Below are 21,550 nucleotides of genomic sequence, written 5' to 3'. Positions count from 1 at the left end.
CGTGCGGCAGAAAACTCCTCGTATGTTATGCATAGTTGGCCAATAAATGTTGATTGATTTATATTTTACATTATAATAATAATATTATAATATTATATAATAACATTATTATTATTATTATTATTAACAATATTGTTTAGATTCATGTTTAAATTTACAATAAATTTGTAAGACTAGTAAATGATTTCATTTCTATTCATTGCATGCGCTCACTATGGTAGCTCCCAATAAACAGTATCAAGGTTTCCCAGTTAATAAACTTCCTAGCAACATGCATTTAACACTGAGAGGACTCACATATGCCATCCCAGAGCAGTCTGCGTGGGGCTGTATGCCCAGACATGTACCTGCGAGGGGATTCCCCTCTGCTCTGTGGGACAGCCTGGTCTGCTGAGGGGAACAGGTCCCTATCTCTGCAGGCCTCCATCATCCGCACGGCATCTGCATCTAAACAAAGGATGCGGTCGGAAGCTGCTGGACAGAGGTCAAAGGGGATGAAATGGGGAATTCCTTATTCAATTAGCATAATTAATTCGACCATTAGCCAGGTTTGTTATGAGCCTTGCACATCAATGGTCAGCGAGTGTTTGATGTTAACGATGAAATATAGACTACTTTTTACATTTGCATATTAGTCCTCTCGTGCAAGAAAGAGTAACAGCGTTATTTATAAAAAAAAAGGTTTTTTATAAACAAAATGCTAAAGGCTTATTAAAAAGCAAAATGTTGTTGTTGTTTTTTTTACTCATAGTGCATATGATATTTGCACGGGTTTAACCCCCCAAAAAATCAATTAATAATGCATGTTTTATTCATGTTTGTTTGTTTTTACAGTACAGCGGTAAGCCAGTCGTGTTGAATGTGTGCCGTCTTATAAAAAAACACAATGACACGAGACTGTATAATTACTAACACGGGTCGAATTAGCAGATAAAAGTTTGCATATAGCTTTAGATGGCTATACTGTAGTGCATATTAAATATTATCGTGCGCACGCACGAGTCACACACGCTGCCTCGAAAAAACTGTACAATGAAAATAAACGTGTTTCTTTCTGAATCGGAGGCATGCTCCGTTTTGTTTTGAATCAATTGACGCCACGTCGAGCGTTTATTTATTTTTGTCATTTTCTTATATTGATGCTGCAAGCAGCAGACTGTGCCACTGTACGCAAAACAGCGATCTCTAAAACGATGAGCATCGACATGAAGCCTCTCTAGTTGTGAATCGACAAACAACAGTGGGCGTAAAGGACTGTTGGTGTGTGTGTGTGTGTGTGTGTGTGTGTGTGTGTGTGTCTGCCTCCTCTCACTAGCATGTCAGGACTTGTTGTGAGACGGGCGAAGAGGCGTGGCCTCTCATGCGAGCACTTCGCGGGAGTGAAAGCAACTTGCTGTCATCAGAAACCTACAGCTTCATCTTCACGAGCGCACCTAACTGCCGACCTGACAAAACCGACGCAGCCTTTCCTTCCTCCTGCTGCGGAATAACATGAGCGGACGTCTGACGAGGTGTTTTTAAAGCACGACACGCATCCGGTGTCAAGAGCGTCGCAAACCTGGAATAACATCTGAACGTCGCCGACTTCCAACCCGTTTTAAAGGTGAGCGTAAATGTGTTTTTAGTCCTTGCTGAGCGCGCGTGCGTCTCTTTGTCGACCGCGAGCATCGACGTTCAGCATCGCGTGTGGCACATCGCTGCTTATTAGTTTATTCATCGGAGACGTTATTTGAAATGACAGAATCAGCCAGACCGCATAAGGTTACGCGGATAACGTTCATTTTAGGGTTGGATCGAGTAGAAGTCGTTTTGGCAACAGCGTGTCACCACTTTTTACAGTTAGTGTAAGAAAATGGGGGTTTGATGTTTTCCTTCCAGGAAAAAAATCCAGTTGGAGATGGTAGGTAGCTTGAGTTTTGGAGTACAGTCGGTTCCTGGCTGCTCGGTTGTTCAGGTGCAAGCTGCTCGACCAGGTGCTCAGTCCAGCTGGGTTTGGAGCCTGGTAACTGGTCAACCAACAAACAACCAGCTAACGTTACCTTGCCGCAAAACGCAACTGCTTATTTTGGACGAGCCGATTTTTTTTTTCGTTCAGCGCGCGACGTTGTAGTACCGCCGGTTGTTTAAAGATGACACTAAAACAGGCGCGTCAGAGAACTGTCAGTTTCCAAAACCGTCTACCTCCTCAAATCTTTAACCTCGCATCACTCGACAAAGTCACCGGCTGCGCGTTTGAAGGCGCCACTTTTCCGACGGTTCGAAATTTCCGCATCGGCCCCTGCTGCCGATTGAGAAAAATCGATAAAATCGAAGCCAGTGTCGTAATTAGGAAAGTGTAATACGCATTACGGTGGAACGAAGCTTTTAAAACGCACCGAGTGTCGGAGAGACTCGCCGTACCGCGCGTAAGGGCGAGTTAAAGCGCGGGAGAAGCGGTGCGTAACATCGCGTGCACGGATTTGTTTACAAACACGTCCGTGAACACGAGGCTGTAGTTTCTGCCATCTTGTGGACGCTTAAAATATAGGTTGCTGAGGGGGGAAATGCTGGGAAATTTGGTTTTGTTTTGTTTTTTTTTCTGAAATGTAAGAACATTCTTTTTATTATTATTATTATTATTTAGCCAATTAAATTAGATTTCAATAAATATATCATTTTTCATAATAACATGATGTTGATGTTTTCATTTATTTTATATTATATAATTTATTTTTATTTCATTACTTTTTATTATTATTATTATTATTATTATTATTATTATTATTATTATTATTATTATTATTATTCCATAAGCCTAAATCATAATTATTTTGGTCAGATATTTAAATATATTACACTTATTTATTATATTATTATTATTATTATTAATTCCATTAAGTCTGAATAATATTTTCGTCTTTATTTCGGGCTTTAGAATAAATAATTTTGACTGCTGTCCACTTTAAATTTAATTTGCATGCAATAACATAAGCTATAATTTGTGTCCAGCTCCACTTTTAATCCAAACAGATGGAATGCAAATCGGCTCACGTGTGTTTTCTGTAACTTTTTTTTTTTTTTTTTTTTTTTTCTCCATTTCAAGGCAGTATCTGGTATGGCCCGTCCAGAGATGGAAAGAAGGGCGGGTGATCGCAGCCCCGGAGCTCCAAATGGAGGATGTAGGATGGAGGTGCTGCGGCAGGACGCCTGGCCCTGCCACCGGCACCGAACCATCGCTACACAAACCAGCACTGTCTTGCCACCGCTAACCCAAGTCCCCACACAAGATGCCTTCAGCTCGGACAGCGTCCCGCAGCAGGACAATCCACTCAGGGATAACACAGGTAGGGTGTTGCAACACAGAGATTCGTGTTTATGCGAGGTGCGTTGGTGGAAGTCATTAGCATAATATATTTAAATGAGATTCAGAAGACAAAATCACTGGCTCTGACTCCGAGGGTTAAAAAGCACCAGGAAGTGCCCTCCCCTCCCTAATCAGAGAGCTCTTGCTGAGGCATGTTTAGACATGTTCTTTGCTGCTGGCTTCCTGTCAGTGCTGCGCGGTCCACAATGGCAAGCCTGTCACTGAGAATCGCGTATCGTATGAATGTCGCGGTGTCTCTCACCCCTCACGCTCTCTTTTCCTCATGTTTTTAACCTCACTTTAGCGATCAGTTAACCTTATCTGACACTTCTGCTGACACTCCTCCTTTAAAGGCTTTCCTCACTATCTGATAGCCCGGCCCCGGTCCCTCCCTGTCCTCCAACTGTCCACCCTATCCCAGCCCACCCCTCATTCCTGTCCACCAATGGCTGGATTTCAGCTCAGGCTGCACCGGCTTGCAGTTACCCTGGCAACAAGCCAGATCCCAGCACTCCCGCTCTCTCAAGTCACCTGCGCCGAGGATCAGCAGATTCTTTCGGGCTGTGCCGCTAATCCTCTACACGGAGGCATTTTCTCTGTGCACACATGCGCGGAAAGCAAGAAAGCGATATTCCCACTTGTTTTGAAATGCTAATATGATAACACTTTTGAAAGTAACATTAATGACATTATAATGTTGCAACATATGCATTCAGGTAGCATTTTAAACAGTTGTTTTTTTAATTGATTTAGTCAGAATGTCGGTCATTTATCGATTGTTGGTAATAGATATAACTATAATCTTATCAGTATAGTAATCTAGACGGACGTATGCCACTGACTGTGCTCTTGTAGTGTACTTTATATATATTTTATATATTAAAAAATGCTCTTGAAATGCAAATTTTAAATCATTACGTTTTAATACATCACTGCCTCATCACTACAAATGTGTACTTACGAATACATTTAAATGCGCTACAAACGTATTATAAATTACAATAAAGTGTATTTCATCTTCATCTTAAATCCTTGTCAGTGCATTTAGCAGTGTACATTTCAAAGACGAATGTAATTGTGAAACTAACATAAAACACATAACTAATTGCATTTAATACGAATTTAAACTGTAATACATTACATTTTGTGAATTCTTTTCAAATGTATGATTTCACACTGTACCTATGCTATAGTGTACTTGTTTTTACCAAGAGACTAGCAGCGAAAGTTTACTTTAAAGGCGCAAGTTTGACAGGTGGGAACTGGAATTTGAAAGTACGTTAGCTATTTGCTGTTTATGGGTGTTGAATTGGGTCAGTTGGATGCCAGATGTCATGTAATAAAGTTAAGAAGGCCACACTTTATATCTTAAGGAGCCACAAGTAAAAAAAATGTCCTATGTTACAATAGAAATACTCATCTAGAGATGATATATATTTTTGTTGTTGTCCCCCGTCACATAAACAATAAGGACTTGAAGTTTGCGTTCAATCAATAAACGTTAATGAGCGGACATGCAGTTAATCAAATGGCATTGGTGCTACCGTTACTGTAGAGAATAGAAGGTGAATATTATATAGAGCTTATAGAACTGACCTAACAAAACAAAACAAACACTGTGGCTCAACGTATGACATCACATGCGTACCAAAGTACAAATAGAGAATTTGGTTCACCATTGTGTGTGAAATCTCACCGCTATTGTAATCCTTACTGAATCTGTATTTGGTTAGATTACCCACTCCTTTGCATGTCTGTCTGCTAAATGGAGCTTAAACACTAGTGGCCTCAAATGAACCCGTGCAAAAGTCCCATATATCACGGTTTTATCGTGAGAGTGATGTTAACATTGCGCCAGTGGCGTTTTTACTCAAAGTAGTTCCCCGAAATGAACCTTGACACTAGTATTACCACAGATTTTCCACATAGTATGATGACAAATGGCGGCTCAGTGGATCAGTTGCACAACTATCCCTTTAAGTACAAATAGTATGCCATGAGTGCTGATGAATAAGCGAATGTGCCAATGAAATATTGGGATAAATGTATCATTGAATAAATGATTAGTTTATTCAAAAAACAAAAACATTAAGAGGAAGTAGGCACTTAAAATGACACGAATTGAACCGTTTCTATGATGAGCATGTTTTTAATTTCCTATGAAGGATATGGCATCTCGGCATCTTCTACTTCACCTTTTTTTTTTAAAGTCATTAAGCCAAAATTGTTAGGGTGATATGAAGAACAAATTGTAAAAAGAAAATGAAAATATTAAGCATAATAAGTAGTGAAGCTTTTTAAAATATCCATATTCAATACTCATTTTGTGTCTCAACGTTTCAAATTGTTATATTATTAAATAAAATGCTAGTACAGGTTGTAAAAATATTGTTGTGAAACAATAAAAACTTAAAGATAGTTGTGTATTTTAAATGAATAAACTAAATAAAAGATGAATACGTTTATTCTCAGGGAATTTCGCTCCATTGATGTACTTCACATGATACTATACTTATACTGAACTCTTCTTGTTTTTATTTAGGTGCAGAACAGGAACTCTCCAGCTCGAGAGAAAGGCAGCTTCCCCTGCCCGATCTGCTCCCAGACAGCCACAGCTCGTCCGAAGACTCGACGTCCAGCAGCTCCACGGCCGAGGACGATCCCAGGCTGGAGGAGGAGGCGGTAGAGAGGGTGGCCCTACAGCTGAGGACCATCGGAGACCAAATGAACGCCGTTTTCCTCCAGAGGGTAAGGATCATGTTTGACTAGTTGCGTTGAATACGCCACAGCTTGTGCCGAAGTGTCGTAAAGTAAACGGCCAGAGTCTCTTTGTTAATGTGAGGGAGTGTGGCAGGGGCGTTCACAGATCTAGCCTCCGGTAGCTCTTCTAGTAAATGGATCGATACGATATTCACGAGGCTGTAGTGAGTGTTGTGACTGGAGTCGAGTTTCCAGTTGTGGCTGAACTTAATAACCCACCCTCCCTCCCTCCCTCTCTCTCTCTGGATCCCTGTTGTATCGCGTGAGGAGCTAGTCAGTGAAGCGAGCAGGAGTAAACAGAGGCTGATCTCCCCCCCCCACCAAGCAAACCCACCTCCCCCTCGTCTCCTCAGACAAACACACATGACGTCAGCGCTTTGCCTCAGCGTGCAGCTCCCCGCTCTTTTATTTACCTATTTTTAAGTGTTTTTTTATATGGATTTAATTGCTTTTACACATTCGTCCCAGTTTCCCGCACATGCTCACACACCTGCGCCGACACACGCGATGTAATAAAACCCAGCATGTCTCGTCGAGGCAGCTGCCGGAGCGGTCACGTGCAGAAAGCCTGCGACCTGTCGTGTGGCCTCTCTGAACTCTGATAGCAGTGTGTTTTTACTGGATGATGGCTTTGTTTACCGAAGCCGGGAGAAGAATGACATGACAGGGACTTCCCTAGCAGGGCAACAAAAGCTCAGTGTGAGTGTGCGGCATGCTCATATATACCGTTCTCTTTCACTGTCAACATGTGAGATTGGCAAACCACAGATCCTCCTCCCACCATCTTGAACTCAATCGCTTTTCTCTGTTCCTTGTCCTCTTTGGTCCTCCTGCAGTTGTGGCCTTCAGTCATGCAGACATTTTCTCTTAAACTTGTCTTGTGTTCTGTCTGTTACATCTTCTGGGGATCCTCAGCAAAGTTGTAAAATCGTGGAAAGTCATGGAAGTTTTCGTTAATGAACTATTTCATTTAGTATATTCACCATGGAAATTAATTCAGTCAATAAAAAAACAGTATTTTTTAAAAGTTTTGGTTGGTATAGTAAGTATCATTTTTTGTAAACTATATTATTATAAAGACATTTATATAATACAATTATATTTCCAATTAGAACATTTTGTTTATGATATTAAACATGGAAATGAATAAAATCGTAAGAAGTCATGTCGGTTTCTGTAATGAATATAATTTGTTAAAATGATTTGTTATATAGTTAAATATTTAATTTTTAATAATTATTCAGGATTAATCATATCCTAAATAAAGCCTGTGTGTACTGTGTATATTTATGTGCATATATAAATACAAACTATGTATATTTAAGAAATATATATATAATGTATATACATGTAAATATTTTCCAAATATACTTAATTTATAGTAAATTTCTTACAGCTTAGTGTTCTTTTTATATATATATACTATAGAAACATCCAAGACTTTAATAATATAATATTTTATGTAAAATAAAGTGTAGATTAAGCCTAATTGATCCTCATTTTAAATTGAAGGCCTGCCTTTATGCGTTAAAATTATTTTAACATAAATATTGTCTTAAGTACTATTTACTTGTGTGATTACTTGGAAAGAAATTTGAAGTAATATTTACTTAATTGACAAATAATGATAATTAGTTTTAAGGGAATTTCATAATATTTATTTAAATATTTGATCTTTTAAACAAACATGCTAAATAAACCCGAAAGGTGTGGTAACCCTGGCCTTTTTTTAACATCGTGTCTTTATTATTCATCTTGCACCTTTCTCTGCGAGTAGCTCATTCTTTCACTGTCACTCTCTTATTTTCACTCTCTTTTACTTGATCCCCCCCTCCGAGGAGTTATTTTTAGCGGATGACTCATGGCAGCTGTTGACGAGTAATGTGCTGCCTCTCCTGAATCCACTTTTCAGACATTGTCTGTCTGGGACTGCCTCACCCCGCCCTGTCTCTGCGCACACACACGTACACATCTAGCTAACATAAACCTTGACACACACTCCCACTCAAACGCATCTCGTCACATCATTACACAGGTATTGCTAATGGTCAGAAAGTTTAAGCTATTACCCCACCGCTGATTACAGATAGGCGAGGTGGAAAAAGTTAATGACACAAAGATAAGGTTTCGAAATTCAGTTTCCACACAAGGAAGGAGCTGCGGCACAGAACTAAATTGACTTTGCTTCATACGCTCGTGAAAATGAAGCGCACTTAGCAGTCTTTAGTGTGCGTCTGTAGTGTGCTACAAATCTCAGGAATATTTCTTAATAACTGTATTTGCTGATATATTAATGAAAGAGTACACGATGCATAAATACACCTAAAAAGTGACTTTTTTGTCATGCTTTATTTTGATGTTCTGTCTAAAATACTAAACACTCGATGATCATTTTACTCGTAGTGAGTTTTTTGACATTGCACACAAGTTAATGCATTTTATGTATTAAACTGCATAAATTCAATTTTAAATAGACATGAAATTACATCGAAGTGTGTTGTTTACCATAAATGTTTGCCAGTACACTTTAACTGTATTTTAACGATTATAGAAGTAATTATGTTAACTTACAGAGCAAGTTTTGATTACATAAGAAAACATTACATTCAGTTCACAAGTATATTGTTGTATGTAAAGTATGTTATTTCAATAATAAGCACTTTTTAAAAATAATTCTGTATTTACAATAGGTGGGCACGTGATTAGAACGAAATCTGAAACTTAAGTAGGTCAGCTGTTCGGTTTTACAGTCCCTGCAATGCACAAAAACAAGTTTTATGTTCCCTTTCGCTTTTTGCATTACATAAAACACGCGATGAGCTCATTCTTCTTGCATCTTTGTTTCAGAATGCCGTCCCACGCTGGCAGAACTGGAGAGGCCTGTACCACGGGCTCTTTGCATTCGTCGCCGACACCATCAATGCCCTTTACCAGCACGGCCTCAGATAAACAGACGGGTTACGTCACAGGAAGAGTGCGGGCGCTCTCCTGCCGACCACTTAAAGACTCCGGGACTTTTCTGCAGGATCAGATGTCGTGTTTATGGTTTTTTTTTTTTGTACATCTTTTCCCATGGATTCTCATGTAGCATTAGTGACTGAAGCGTGTGTCCCGATATAGACGTCAGTGGGAGCATGTGGCTCTCGGTGCATTTGCATCAAACTCTTTTGCATCTTTAACTGCAATGCTGGGAAGTTTCATCAATCCGGGCTGCTCTCAAGCAAACCAATTGATTAGATCTGCGTAGCGCCTCGGGCCCAGAAGTGCTGTGCCGTGTCGTGGGTTCTCCTCTCAGCTGCCTTACAGGAGCAATAACTGCGCTGCACTATCAGTCGCCACTGACCCGCACACCATTAATGGAAAATGGGTGATAATCGAGATAATGGTATGCTCACGCACTATACTAATGGAGCACAGTTGGATCGTGCCTTGCTAGCGCTGATTTTCAGCTCTTTGTGTACTAAAGCCATCAGGGACAATCACTGGATGGTGTGTGGGTCAAGCGAACCTGTTGCCCCCATCTGAATCTATACTTCGGGACACAAATTTGCCACTTAATTCAAAGATTGGTCTTCCTCCAATGGAGGTACAGGAGTGAGGCTGGAAGCCTTGTGGGAAAGCCAGACCACTAGTTATTGAAATGGCTGGAGAGCAGTGTTAATATTTGTATCAATTACAAGTGTACATATTTTTTTGAGGAAGAAAGGACAGGATGGAATAAAATTGGAGGTTTGTTTTTTATGTGGTTTGTATATTTTGATGAAATGACCTTAAAGTACTTAACATTAAGTTCCTCTTTTTCAGTTTCTGTTTATTGTTTTTGCTCTTCGAATAGTTTTTTTGGACCAGCACTGGAAAGCAGTTGTTTTAAAATCCAGTGGATTTCTGCTTATTTGCAATTTATTTGATTAGATTTAAATGTAAAAAAAAAAAAAAATCCCCATAAAAATGTACCTTGCGCATAGAATTCTCAAGTAAATATTTGAGAAGCACAAGCTAATTTATTTTGTATGTCCATCTTGGTTATTTTGATGATTGTTATAGACAAAAATGTTCGGCGATGAGCAAGTGGATTGAATAAGCATGGAGATATTCATTAGTGTTGTGTTTTACGGACCAAATATCTCTGTATCTTATTTGTCAACGTTCCCCTTTAATTTGTTACATAAATCCATTCATATTTTTTTTTCTGCTCTAATTTATTTGTCTACATTAAGGACTAAACTGAGCCAAAATTCCATGATACTTGAACAGACGTGTTCTCTATGAATCAACGTGTCAGATCCAGGTCTTTCTGGGATTTTTACAGATACATAACACTGTTAGGGGTTTCAAGCACTTCCTTTAGAAACCACATTTAAAAAAACTGTGGCAAGTCAGTGGGAAAACTCTTTAAACCACTCACATTTCTGCTTGCTTTGGCTTTGTAATATCGGTACAGAATTCTCATTGCATATTGTGGAGCAGAGATGTCTTTCCTGTGGCTGCCTGTCTCATGACTTCCTGTAAAAGTTGTGTGGTCTCTTTCCTGTGGCCACCTTGTGACTTCTCATCGATACATGCGTTCTCCGATGCAGAAAGGCCTTATTTGTACTGTCAGATTTACACTAAACTCATGTCGCTCATTTTCTAGCTTTGTACTTTTGCCATTTGAAATTTTCTATGTAAAATTTCTATATGAATTTTGTATTGTTTTTTTTTCCTTACCATTTTCAATAAATATGACAATTTCAACAGTGTTTTAAATGGTTTTTCTGTATGACTATCCTCACACTTGACAAGTTGAGTACACAATTTTCAAAACCTATTCTTGTTTTTAAGACAATGTGCTCCTTTCGATAATATCAAAAGATTAGGGGTCTTCAACATGGGGCCAACAGAAGCTCTCATAACTCAGAGTTTATTTGTCACCATTCTGACTTTTGTAAAGTCACATTTGCCTTTTTTTATTTTATTTCTATCCTGAGGCAGAAACAAGTTTTTATGCATGACGGCTTTGCAATATAGCCATAATATAACAACATACGTTATCGCATGCAAAAACATGATGATATATATATATGATAATATTAGATTCCATAAAGGGATCTTCAGCCTGAAGAAAGCTGCATCAAACAAACAAGCCTTCTTTTATGCATATTTCATCTGATATAGTGTTGGGACTGCTTGACTGTACATCAGTAGTCTTATCAGAACTAGATGTGATAGATTGTGATGTTCTGAACATTTCCCATGCAGGACCATTCAGACTTCAGAGTGTTTGTTGAGGAGCTGCTGATCATGTGAGGGCTGTTCTTTCACCCATCACATGTTTATGCATTTATAGCCGGGAGCAACACATCTGTTCTGGAGTAAGAACATCTCGCCTTGGGGGTTCCTTCACGATAGGAGGAAGGTTGCTTAATTAAAACGAGTAGATTAACACAGCGCCCGTAATTAATCCTGCTCTCTCCTCAGCTATAGTGGATCTTAATCAGTCAGGGTCTCTTTACAGCTCGGCCTGTTCTTTCATTTCTCACTATATTGGCATTGGCAGCGATGTGGAGGACTTAAGTAATTGGACTTCATTACTACACTTCATTATCTTGGTGAAGTTGTACTTGACAAACATTGAAAATAAATAGGCTGCTTCCACTGTTAATGACACCGAAATGAAAAACGGTTTAGATTTGTTTACAACAACCAATGAAATGAATTCTAATATAAATAAAAAGCTTTATGCTTTATAATGTTTATAATTATAGACATTTAAAAGACAATTAAGAGATTTAGTGAGTTTCACACTGCCTTTCATGTAAAGCAATGCAATTGAATGATACCTACTGCTAAAGATAGACCAAATGGATTTAAGCATCAACAATAATCAGTCTATAAACAACGATACTCCACTTACAAATATAAAATCAGCTGCTAACATTTCATTTCATGAAAAAAGGATATTGGTTATCGTTTTACATGTTTTCATTACAACTTTTTTTAGTCATTTTGATATCCCAAAGAGACAAAAATATTGATTATATAAAAGAAAAAGCATCTGTATTTTTTTAATGACATAAAAAGCGCAATATGCCTGTATGAAATGTTCTCAGTAAATACTTTTAGCTTTTTTACAAAATAGGATGAATTGGATGCCAATTTTAATAAAACGTCTTATTTTTGGCTACTGAATTTCAATCAAGATTAACATAATACCCAGACACTTTGAAAGAGACATCCTGTTTATTGTGGGAGTTTTGCCTTTCAGTGAACTTTACCATAGCCGTTTTGTTATTATTAGTAAACTACAGTTAAAAATCTTTTCCATGCTAATGCTTAAATCTGCAATGATAAGAATCTTAAAAAAGTCTGGCCTATTAGTGGTACTTAGTAACCCGTGTTTCCACTGTCAACAAATGTAAAAAATGTAAAACGGTTACATGAGTTGCTTCCACTCCCACTGTAGCACCTGCTTAACCAGTCTGACCAGTCTTCTCATCTGACTCAGACTGACTCACTGATGCCGTGTTGCCATTTAAGCCACACGTTTATTATCCATTTAAGGCCCGAAGTCCCGATTTTGCATGTCTGCAGCAGACATCATAATACACTTCAACTGAAAGGCAAACAAATGTGACACACGGTAATATTTGTTCTAAGACTATACATGAGGCTGTGGGTTTAACATGCATTTTTACTATCAGTTGTACCGAACGTTACATTACATTCTTTAGCATTCCTCTTCGACTCCAACTAGACGAGCGAGATCATTTCCTTCTACGAAAACATAAAAATCAAAACATGAGTTCAAACTTGCCTCGGGGGTCATAAAGCCTGCAGTACCAGTCCAGTAAATGACATACCTGGGCTGAGCTAATAAAAGCACTTCCCGTTACGAACGTCACCAAAAAAAAAAAAACCCTAGACCTGACAAGGTACGTCAAGATACGCCTCAGGCTTTCACTACAATGTCAGAATGATAACAAGCATCAGAAAATCCACCCAGCCTCATTTCAGAGCAGGGATGGGATGATTTGTGTGGTTTAATTTTCAGAAATAAACGGCTCAAGGGAGCATCAGACATTTTTGCATTCATTTTAAATTCCCTTTAAAGCCACTTGCCTCGTTTTTTGCCATTTAGCATCACAAGAGACCTCTGGCAACAGATTAGAGGAAATTATTGAAATCGATGAAAATAAACACATTTACTTTCTAACGGGCTTTTATTGTTTTAATACAAAATGTAGAAATCACATAACCTTGGTGAAAAACGTGTGTGCATGAATATTTCAGAGCGTGTGGACAAAATGTTCTCATTGCTCTTGGCATCGGTTGATGTGTGGCATACTGCTACGCAAAGGTACCGTCCAAAAGACAGATTTTGATGCCTGTGGCACACTGGCAGAAGATAAACTCCATGGTGTTTCGAGAGCACACATGCATCGCCACACATCTCTCCCGCGTTCTCCAGGGGCCACTTATTTGGATCCGAAGTAGTCGACCACCCCGCTGCCCTTCAGGCCGTCGAAGAAGAAAAAGTTCCTGTGCGGAGCATCTCTCTGAGACAGCGCCTGCCGAACACATGCAAACAAATCTTCAGACACGTCTGACGCCACGAACCTTGAATTCTGTAATTAACGGCTTTGATCAAATGAGTCGAATGCGTTCTCTGTTGTGGCGGCGGAGACTGATGGACGAGGGGCATCGAAGAACAGAGAGCCATATGCGAATTGCAGCCTGTTTCATCATGCAGGGAGATGGCGAGACAGCCTGGCTTCACTCCACCGCCATGTGGGTTCAAGGCCTGCCCAGCCACCGCCTCTGAGACCACGGCGTTTACTCCATCACCCCACACAGCCCCCATAAAGACCCCACCGCATCCCGCTCCGGCCAATGACATCACTCTCTAAGAGAGATATTGATGTTTACCATTTACTGTATTCTGCCGTGTTGTAACTGCTTTTTATTTATGGCCTAAACTACAGCAAAACCTCTTTCTGTCCTTAATCCAGGTGTAATTATCCACACAAGACTGACTGATTACGTCACTACGCTTAAGGTTGTTTAATCTCGTTCGGTTTATGGAATCATATGAGACGATTTCAGGCGCTCTCCGCTGGATTTCATCAGTGACCGGAATATTACCTCGTCATTTCTGGCATTTGCACACCGTCAACAGATAAAACTTTTGGATTTAGCCCAGATTCTGATGGAGAGGGCAGCTGCCATACGCTTCTCACTGCGCCTCATCAGAAAAATCACTTTCGCTGCTAGTGAAAATTTAGGGCTACATGGTTGTGTGAAGAAACAGATTGAAAGGTTGTATGGAAATTCATTTTACGTATAAGTAGTAAAGTAAAAGAAATTGAAACTAGAATGCAGACTTCAGACATGTAAATCAAAGATCTCACCTTGACTATCTCTTGTCCAAGAACTCCTCCGACTACAGCGCACACTGGAGACATCTCAGAGAAACAGTAACTGTGAGGACCAAACACAAACCAGGAGTTAAGCTGGAGAATAAAGCCTGAAGTATACTTACGTTTTTAATGGTGCACTTACGGTACACTGTACACTGTACACGGTCATGTTGGAAAGATTGTATTTATGAGTTGAATGGACATGAATGTCACAACAAACTTAAAAAGCTTTCTTGCTTCCCTCCCAGAGTTTCCAAGTTCCAAGTGAAAAATATGGCAGACACAATAGATAAGTAATAGTAACAGATAATAGTAAGCAGCTGTATAGACTGCTGGCATTTTTTTTTTTTTTTTAAACGAATGAAATTTTTCATTTTTAAAATAAAACTTATTGTGTGATTGTATTGTATATATATATATATATATATATATATATATATATATATATATATATATATATATATATATATATATATATATATATATATAAATAAATAAAATTGTAAATACATAATTGTTAATAACGTCTTTGTCTACATTTAAATTACAGTTGCGTGTTTCTTTCAACTCTTCTCAGAAGTGCTTGCCAATGTGGGTGTTTTTGCTTGTTTGTTGTTGTTCCATCTAATCCATTTCTATTTTGAAACAACAGGCTAGTGTTGCCACCCCGTGAAAAACCTAATTTGTGCAAAAAAATAAAAAAATAAAATCTGTGAGCATCTGCAACCAGAGCTGATAACAATAGACCAGTTATATAGACCATGATGCTTAGAAACCTAAGCATACATTGGCTAAAGTAAGAGAATACTGCTATTAATGAAGGGTAGAGTTAATCTAGATTTTCTTTCATATTTTAGCTGTGTTATTTTAATTAGCATGCTGTGCTTCAGTTGTTAGGTACAATATGCGTGATGAAACTGTCAGAAATTCACTATAGCAATACACATTTAAGCAAGTGTGTTTTTGAATGGAACATTGTGTCTCACTTTTTTTTTACTTGTTTTGATCTCTTAGCTAGAATCTGCATCTACTTTGACATTAACAGTAGTTAAAAATAATCCATATTTGTAAAAAGAACCTGCATTCAGTTCCATTCTGTTGCACTCTGTCTACTTAAAGAGACACCCAGTCGGGGTCTGGTGAACCAGAGAGCCTTATTACCATGTTCAACTAATTGTTCGTGCAACCCACCCACTAGCCTTTCACATCCTCGCTTGGTAAGAAAGACACATATTGGAGAGAATGAAGGGAACACAGTTTTTGCATCTGTAAGTACCTGACAAAGGTGTTGGGGAGCAGCTCTGAACTCAGGCCCATGGTCTCAAGAACATCATCACGGATTTGCAAGAGCAGCTGAGAGTCTTCAGCAAAGCTGTCTGGCTGAGGATCGTGACCTTTATCTGTACGAAACTTCAGAAGCACTGTTGAAGGAAGTAAAAGAAACTGAGTGGGTTTTCCACATTTAAACAGGACACAAGTGGTGAAGAGAGGTGTTTGAAGATTTGTGTAGCACGTGAAAAGGCATTGAGCCCCTTTAGGCTATTTTCCAAAGTATCACTTCCCCTTTTTGACTGCCCACCAACTACAACACAATGAACCCCAGCCCACTGCTTTTCCACCTGGCAGCGTAGCACATTACGCTTACATCAAAGAAACACACACCCACTCGTTTATGTTATCTCACTCTATCTGGCACAATTTCAACTTTCATAGCCGAATTTCTTGATGGAATTTTCTCCATATTGTGAAATAACAAGGGTTTGGAAAAAAAAATTAAAAAATCAGACGTAATAGTTGCACCACTGGGGTGATAAAACCTCAAATAAATCAGTGAGTTAAGACAGAGGAAACGGCTCTTCCTCAAAAGCTGTTTGAACTGACGCGTGGTATTTTTGAGCACAGAAATGTATTTAAAGTCTTGCTTCAGCGCACAAATAGGAAGTGTTATTTTTTCCATAAATGTAATACTAGATGTTGAGGGAGGGGCGGAGGTGCAGTCAGAGACTGTTATAATGATAGAGAGCTGCGGAGGTGGCATGTTTTGTTTTTGAGAGCCACTGCACATGACTGGCCATGGACAGCCTGTGATGGAAAATGAGCCAGTCTCAGTGAGGACACCAGGTGAGCGCTAGTATAAAGAGAAAAGTTGACTATAATTACACAGATCTACAAACCCTCCCTCTGATAATGGTGTACAACAGACGGCAGGAGAAAACTGCAATGTCTTCAGTTGCTTAAACAAATTGTAACAAAACTCACCACTTAAGCCCCTGTTCACACCTGGTGTAGTATATTATATCATTGCTATTGTTGATTTTCTGTATTGATCGAATGCTTGTGCTTCGCATGATCTGTCAGTAAGGTTTATATACTAAAAGGTTTTAATACCTTTACTGAGTAATGACAGTAATGAGAGTAAGGGCATTTATAGTTTGCTAATTATTCTTATTTCAAATAAACAATGTTTTTTAGAATTTCTTAATAAATAAAACTATTTCTTGAGCAGCAAATAAATATATTGCAATAATTTCTAAAGTATCACATGACATTGAACAAAAGGGAGTAATGGCTGAAAATTCAGTTTTTCTATCACAGGATTAAATATATATTTTAACATCTATTAAAAAAGTAATATTCCATTACAAAAATATTTAACAAATCTATGGTATTTCTGATCTTATAAATGGAGAGATGGAAGATGGAAGTTGCTCTTTTTTCATGAGTTTTTGGATTAATTAAATGTAAAAAATATATATATATATATATATTCTGAAGGTGTACCTTGCAGAAGGAAGTAGTCTGCAGGAGTACGCTTCAGATTGCTTTTGGCCTTCTCGTTAGTCCAGTCAACCTCCAGGGCTTCTTTGAGAGAGCAGAAACTGACGGTCTATATAAACAGAGACAGAAGTCATATTAACTTAAGGGTCATATAGATTTGACTAGACCAAAACACAGACACCAAATCTGCCAACAAACCCACCTTTTTCACCATTGTAGTCTCATTTGGGTCAATCTTTGGTTTCTTTGCCTCAGGAGCATCATTGGCCTCATTTGACGCTTTCACCACTTTGGGCTTTTCTCTGGCAAGTTTCAATGGGGCCGTCAGTTTTTTTCCACATGAAGATCAAACACAAACACCTTTTCATCCACATTTCCTGACTTACTCTACATAGTGATGCTCCTGGCCAAGGTCAGAGAACATGTATCCATGATAGCCATACACATCTCCACAGAAGACCTTGATGTTCCTGGAGGCACAGAGCTGGTCCACTCGCACCATGAGGTCTTTGGAGCACCTGGTCAGACAAACCTGAACAAAACAGTATGCTTTAATATGTGCTTGTTTACAATCCAGTGAACTTGATAAGTACAACCAGAAACTTGGAAGAACAAAGGTCTGGCAATGACAGACAACTGACCAGAACATTGGCACTCTTATCCAAGGTCCCAAAGCTTTCACACCCCCAATTTTGGGTTTGAGATAAGAATAGGGTGGCGTATTAATACTAATTTGACATGCTGACGGCATGGGCCATGATGCGTTAACTGGGTGGATCAACAAAGACAGATAGTTCATCACTTTATCTGCTCACTTAAGTTTGTTTACTGTCCTCATCAAAACTCCATAACCTCAGAACTTAAAGTACACCTGAACTGAACAGATTATCTAAGCAGGCCTTTTATAAAGGGTGTTCAAATGTTATGCAATCCACGCCAGAACATCAACACCACTTCTCAGAAATACTGTTGTAATGAAGTAGTGCCCTGAGCAATAACACCTTCACTACTCTTCAAGTTCATCTGGGACCAGGGAGCATGGAGAAACATTACGAAACACGTGGCGAGACATTGTCTTTTGACATGTTCTTCCTGTCAGCATTAAGTGCCTCCAGGCAGCCAAACGACTCAAAAGAACACATCTTTATCAAGCAGTGACCCCTAGAGGATGCAAAGAAGAAACAAATCATGCCACGAAGGAGTATTAATCAGAGCAACCAGCAGCTACCATATGCCTCTGCTAAATAGCTGCCACTTGACATTACATGACGTCTGTGCTGGCAGATCTTTAATTTAATTTAAGCTCTTCAGTTCTTCAAAATGTACACCCTAGTCAGGCTACTGTGCTCAGCCCTCCACCTGTCTCCTACACGAAGGCTTCCTGCTTGACCTTGTCCTGGAGCTCAATGTTTGTTTTCTTTTGGTAGCATTAGAAAGTATCATGCTTTGTAATTTATAATAACATCATAATTTATAACAAGTCATAATGTATGGAATTTTCATCAAAAGTAAAAAGAGATTAAAAACAAGTGCAAAAATGGTTTAGAACAAAAAATTACAACCGATTGAAAAATATTTGCTGTAATTTTTTAATTTCAATTTGAATTTTCTCATAATTCCAACTTTTTATTTCATAATTATGGCATGTCAAATTAAATTTATTATGTCCTATTATTTTAATGACTAGTATCTAGTATAATTTTTAAATTATGTAATATGATTTACCAAAACATGATGATGATGTTTTTTTTTATTCTTTTGTGGCAGAAATGGGCTTCCAATAATATAAATTGCTCATTTTTGATTTACAAAAAACACCTCAACACCCGCACAAGCAATTCCTTGTACTTGTAGCACAAAACCTTAGTTTTAGTTGTCTCAAACAATCCTTTCATGCACATACAGTTTATCCAGAAAACAAGTAATTAAGGGTATTGTTGGCTTCCTCCTGACTAAACTTGCATCGTTTATTAGGAAATAGCCTGGCAATAACACTACACATGCACAGGAGAAGATGAAGACATTCACTCACAATGTTTCCTGTGCACCTCTCAAAGAAATATCAAGAGAAACAGATAAAAGAGAATAGATGATGTTAAACCCCCTCCTCTTTCTGTGTCCCACCATCTCTTCCCCCTCCTACTGAACTCTCACTAGCACTCCCAGAGGGAGGGTTCAGACAGCTCCCAGACAGAGGAAAGATGAAAGACTGCCTGTCTGCGCTTTGAACAGGGTATGTACACTGACTGCATCTTCTACAGCCAACAACGGAGTTCTGATTTAAAGAAAACATAGCCTGGAATATATCGTATGCTTGGAAAAGAGCACACGCTTGGAACCAAACTAAGTCTCAGATAAAAGTCTGTGTCTAGATCTGACACTGGCTGTTCGCAGATGGGTTCACACTGAGGTTGAGGGAAAAACAAGGCAAAAAAGAAGTTACCACATTAAATGAAAATGATCAATAGTATATAGAGACATCTAGTGGACATGAAAGACAAAAAGGTAAATGATCTATCACTGATACACAGATGATCCTCTGTCACACCTGATGTCAAGATGGCAGTTCCTGTCCAACAGACTTTTTTCACAGATATATTACATTTATTATGGGATTTCTGTACAATAAGATTTGCACTGGATTTGTAATATGCACTATAAAGCGACACAACAAATTTGGCCCCATGGCATTTTGGAAATATAGATTCTCATCTACTGTGTTTACAATTCTCTCATGGGTCCCTAAAAGTCGATAAACAATCAGACAGCAGCTCACAACTTAAGATTGTCTGTTGGCATTGTGTATGATTTAGTTATGTCACATCTACAGATTACCTCATTAAAATGCTTGTTCCAAGACTCACCGCATCAAACTGGAAGAAAAAATCATCCGGCTTGCTTTCCACTTCGTCAGTGTCTGCCTTCACTTCAACCATTGGATTGAGTAACTGAGCTCTCTCCAGAGAGGCCTGTGCCTGGTTCTGACCATCTGCATCCACAGGGATCAGGAACTGAGCACGCCTGGACTCCTCTGTCACCTGAAGCCAAACAACACTTTGTTATGTACCTGTTAAGATGCTATTATGAATGGTACATTTAAAGGAATAATTCAGCAAAAAATCCATACAAGCTTATGTCATTCAAAAACCTGTAAGGTCTTCAGTGGAACACTTTTAACACATTTTACCTTTCACTTTCTCAGAACATGAAGAGAATTAGTTTCAGTCTGTACACGATACCTGCTCATGGTCCAGGAGAGTCAGTCCTTTGACCCCAGCCAAAATAAGGTTCTTCGCTACTTCTGCACCAAGACCCCGGAGACCAACAAGAAGTACCCGTGATCCCCTAAGTCTAAAAATGTCAAATTTGTGTTTGTTAATATTATATTGCTTATTTTTCTTGCACACCTAGCCTAAAAACATAGTGAATGTACGTGGAGTGACTCTTATACACAATTTTACTTCAAGGCAAAAAGCACACATGTGAAAGATACTTAAATAATGCATTTGTAATCATATTTAAAATGTTTATGCGTTATTCTTAAAGAATTAGCTAAAAAATACCTTAAAATTATATGTACGGTTTTTATTTGTGTGCGAAACGGTTATCAACAAACCTCTTTTGAGCATCGAGACCCCAAAGGCGAATCTGTCGATCATATTGTGCAGCCTCCTCCTCGCTGATAATATTGTCTTCTTTTTCGATTGTATCAATCATTTCTGAATATTTCCGTTTTTAATAATATCCCGTAATTAATTAGCTGAGCGGTTAGTTTGACTATTCTACTCTGTGCTTTTTTTCTACTGGCTATTCAATGGGAAAGAATTGCCGCTTAGTTCTGGCGCGCAGTGATGACGTATGAGCGGCAGATTCAGAGCGCAACGACAACAAACAATTTCTACTTTCTACCTCAAGCAACTCTAAACCTTTGAAATCCACCAGCTCCTAGTATATATGATATTTTTGAATTCTTATAATGTATATTTGCGTAACTAAATGATTATGACTGTGTAAATCTAACGCTTAACAACTAAACACATTCTAACTAACTAACTAACTAAAAAAAATGGTTTCCTCCGTTGTAACTAAATTATGTTTATGTACCATAATTGGAAATAATGTTCTTTGCCATTCTGTTAGACTGCAATTTGATCGCAAATAAACATGATTTAGCAGTGTAATCTGAAAAATTACTTATTAGTCTTATCCACACAGGGGGTAAAATATACAATTATGTTTATTGAAATGTTTATTTACGCCACTAAATACAATA

At 38.6% G+C, this 21,550-nt stretch overlaps 2 protein-coding genes across 3 annotated transcripts; one reads left to right on the top strand and one right to left on the bottom strand.

The window, feature by feature from the left end:
* The first annotated feature begins 1,363 nt into the window (after positions 1-1,363).
* Positions 1,364-10,842, top strand: bbc3 (BCL2 binding component 3). The gene is made up of 4 exons (XM_043259746.1): positions 1,364-1,603; positions 3,083-3,323; positions 5,886-6,091; positions 8,951-10,842. The coding sequence occupies exons 2-4, from the start codon at positions 3,095-3,097 to the stop codon at positions 9,050-9,052; spliced, it is 537 nt and encodes a 178-aa protein (XP_043115681.1). The 5' UTR covers positions 1,364-1,603; positions 3,083-3,094; the 3' UTR covers positions 9,053-10,842.
* A 2,441-nt stretch (positions 10,843-13,283) lies between these two features.
* sae1 (SUMO1 activating enzyme subunit 1) lies at positions 13,284-21,429 on the bottom strand. 2 transcript variants are annotated; one of them, XM_043258594.1, is made up of 9 exons: positions 20,894-21,309; positions 20,517-20,628; positions 20,142-20,315; positions 17,664-17,809; positions 17,480-17,579; positions 17,281-17,386; positions 15,776-15,920; positions 14,491-14,560; positions 13,425-13,650 (listed from the first exon to the last, which is right to left on the bottom strand). In XM_043258594.1, the coding sequence occupies exons 1-9, from the start codon at positions 20,992-20,994 to the stop codon at positions 13,558-13,560; spliced, it is 1,047 nt and encodes a 348-aa protein (XP_043114529.1). In that variant the 5' UTR covers positions 20,995-21,309; the 3' UTR covers positions 13,425-13,557. The 2 variants fall into 2 exon arrangements, with proteins under 2 accessions (XP_043114530.1, XP_043114529.1); XM_043258595.1 differs by lacking the exons at positions 14,491-14,560; positions 15,776-15,920 and having other exon boundaries at positions 13,284-13,650; positions 20,894-21,429.
* Between the last annotated feature and the right edge of the window lie 121 nt (positions 21,430-21,550).

The sequence above is a fragment of the Puntigrus tetrazona genome, chromosome 15 (genome assembly GCF_018831695.1).
Source record: "Puntigrus tetrazona isolate hp1 chromosome 15, ASM1883169v1, whole genome shotgun sequence".
Classification (NCBI taxonomy): Eukaryota; Metazoa; Chordata; class Actinopteri; order Cypriniformes; family Cyprinidae; genus Puntigrus; species Puntigrus tetrazona.
Note: the sequence above shows the minus strand (reverse complement) of the source record. Positions and strands in the feature narration are given on the sequence as shown.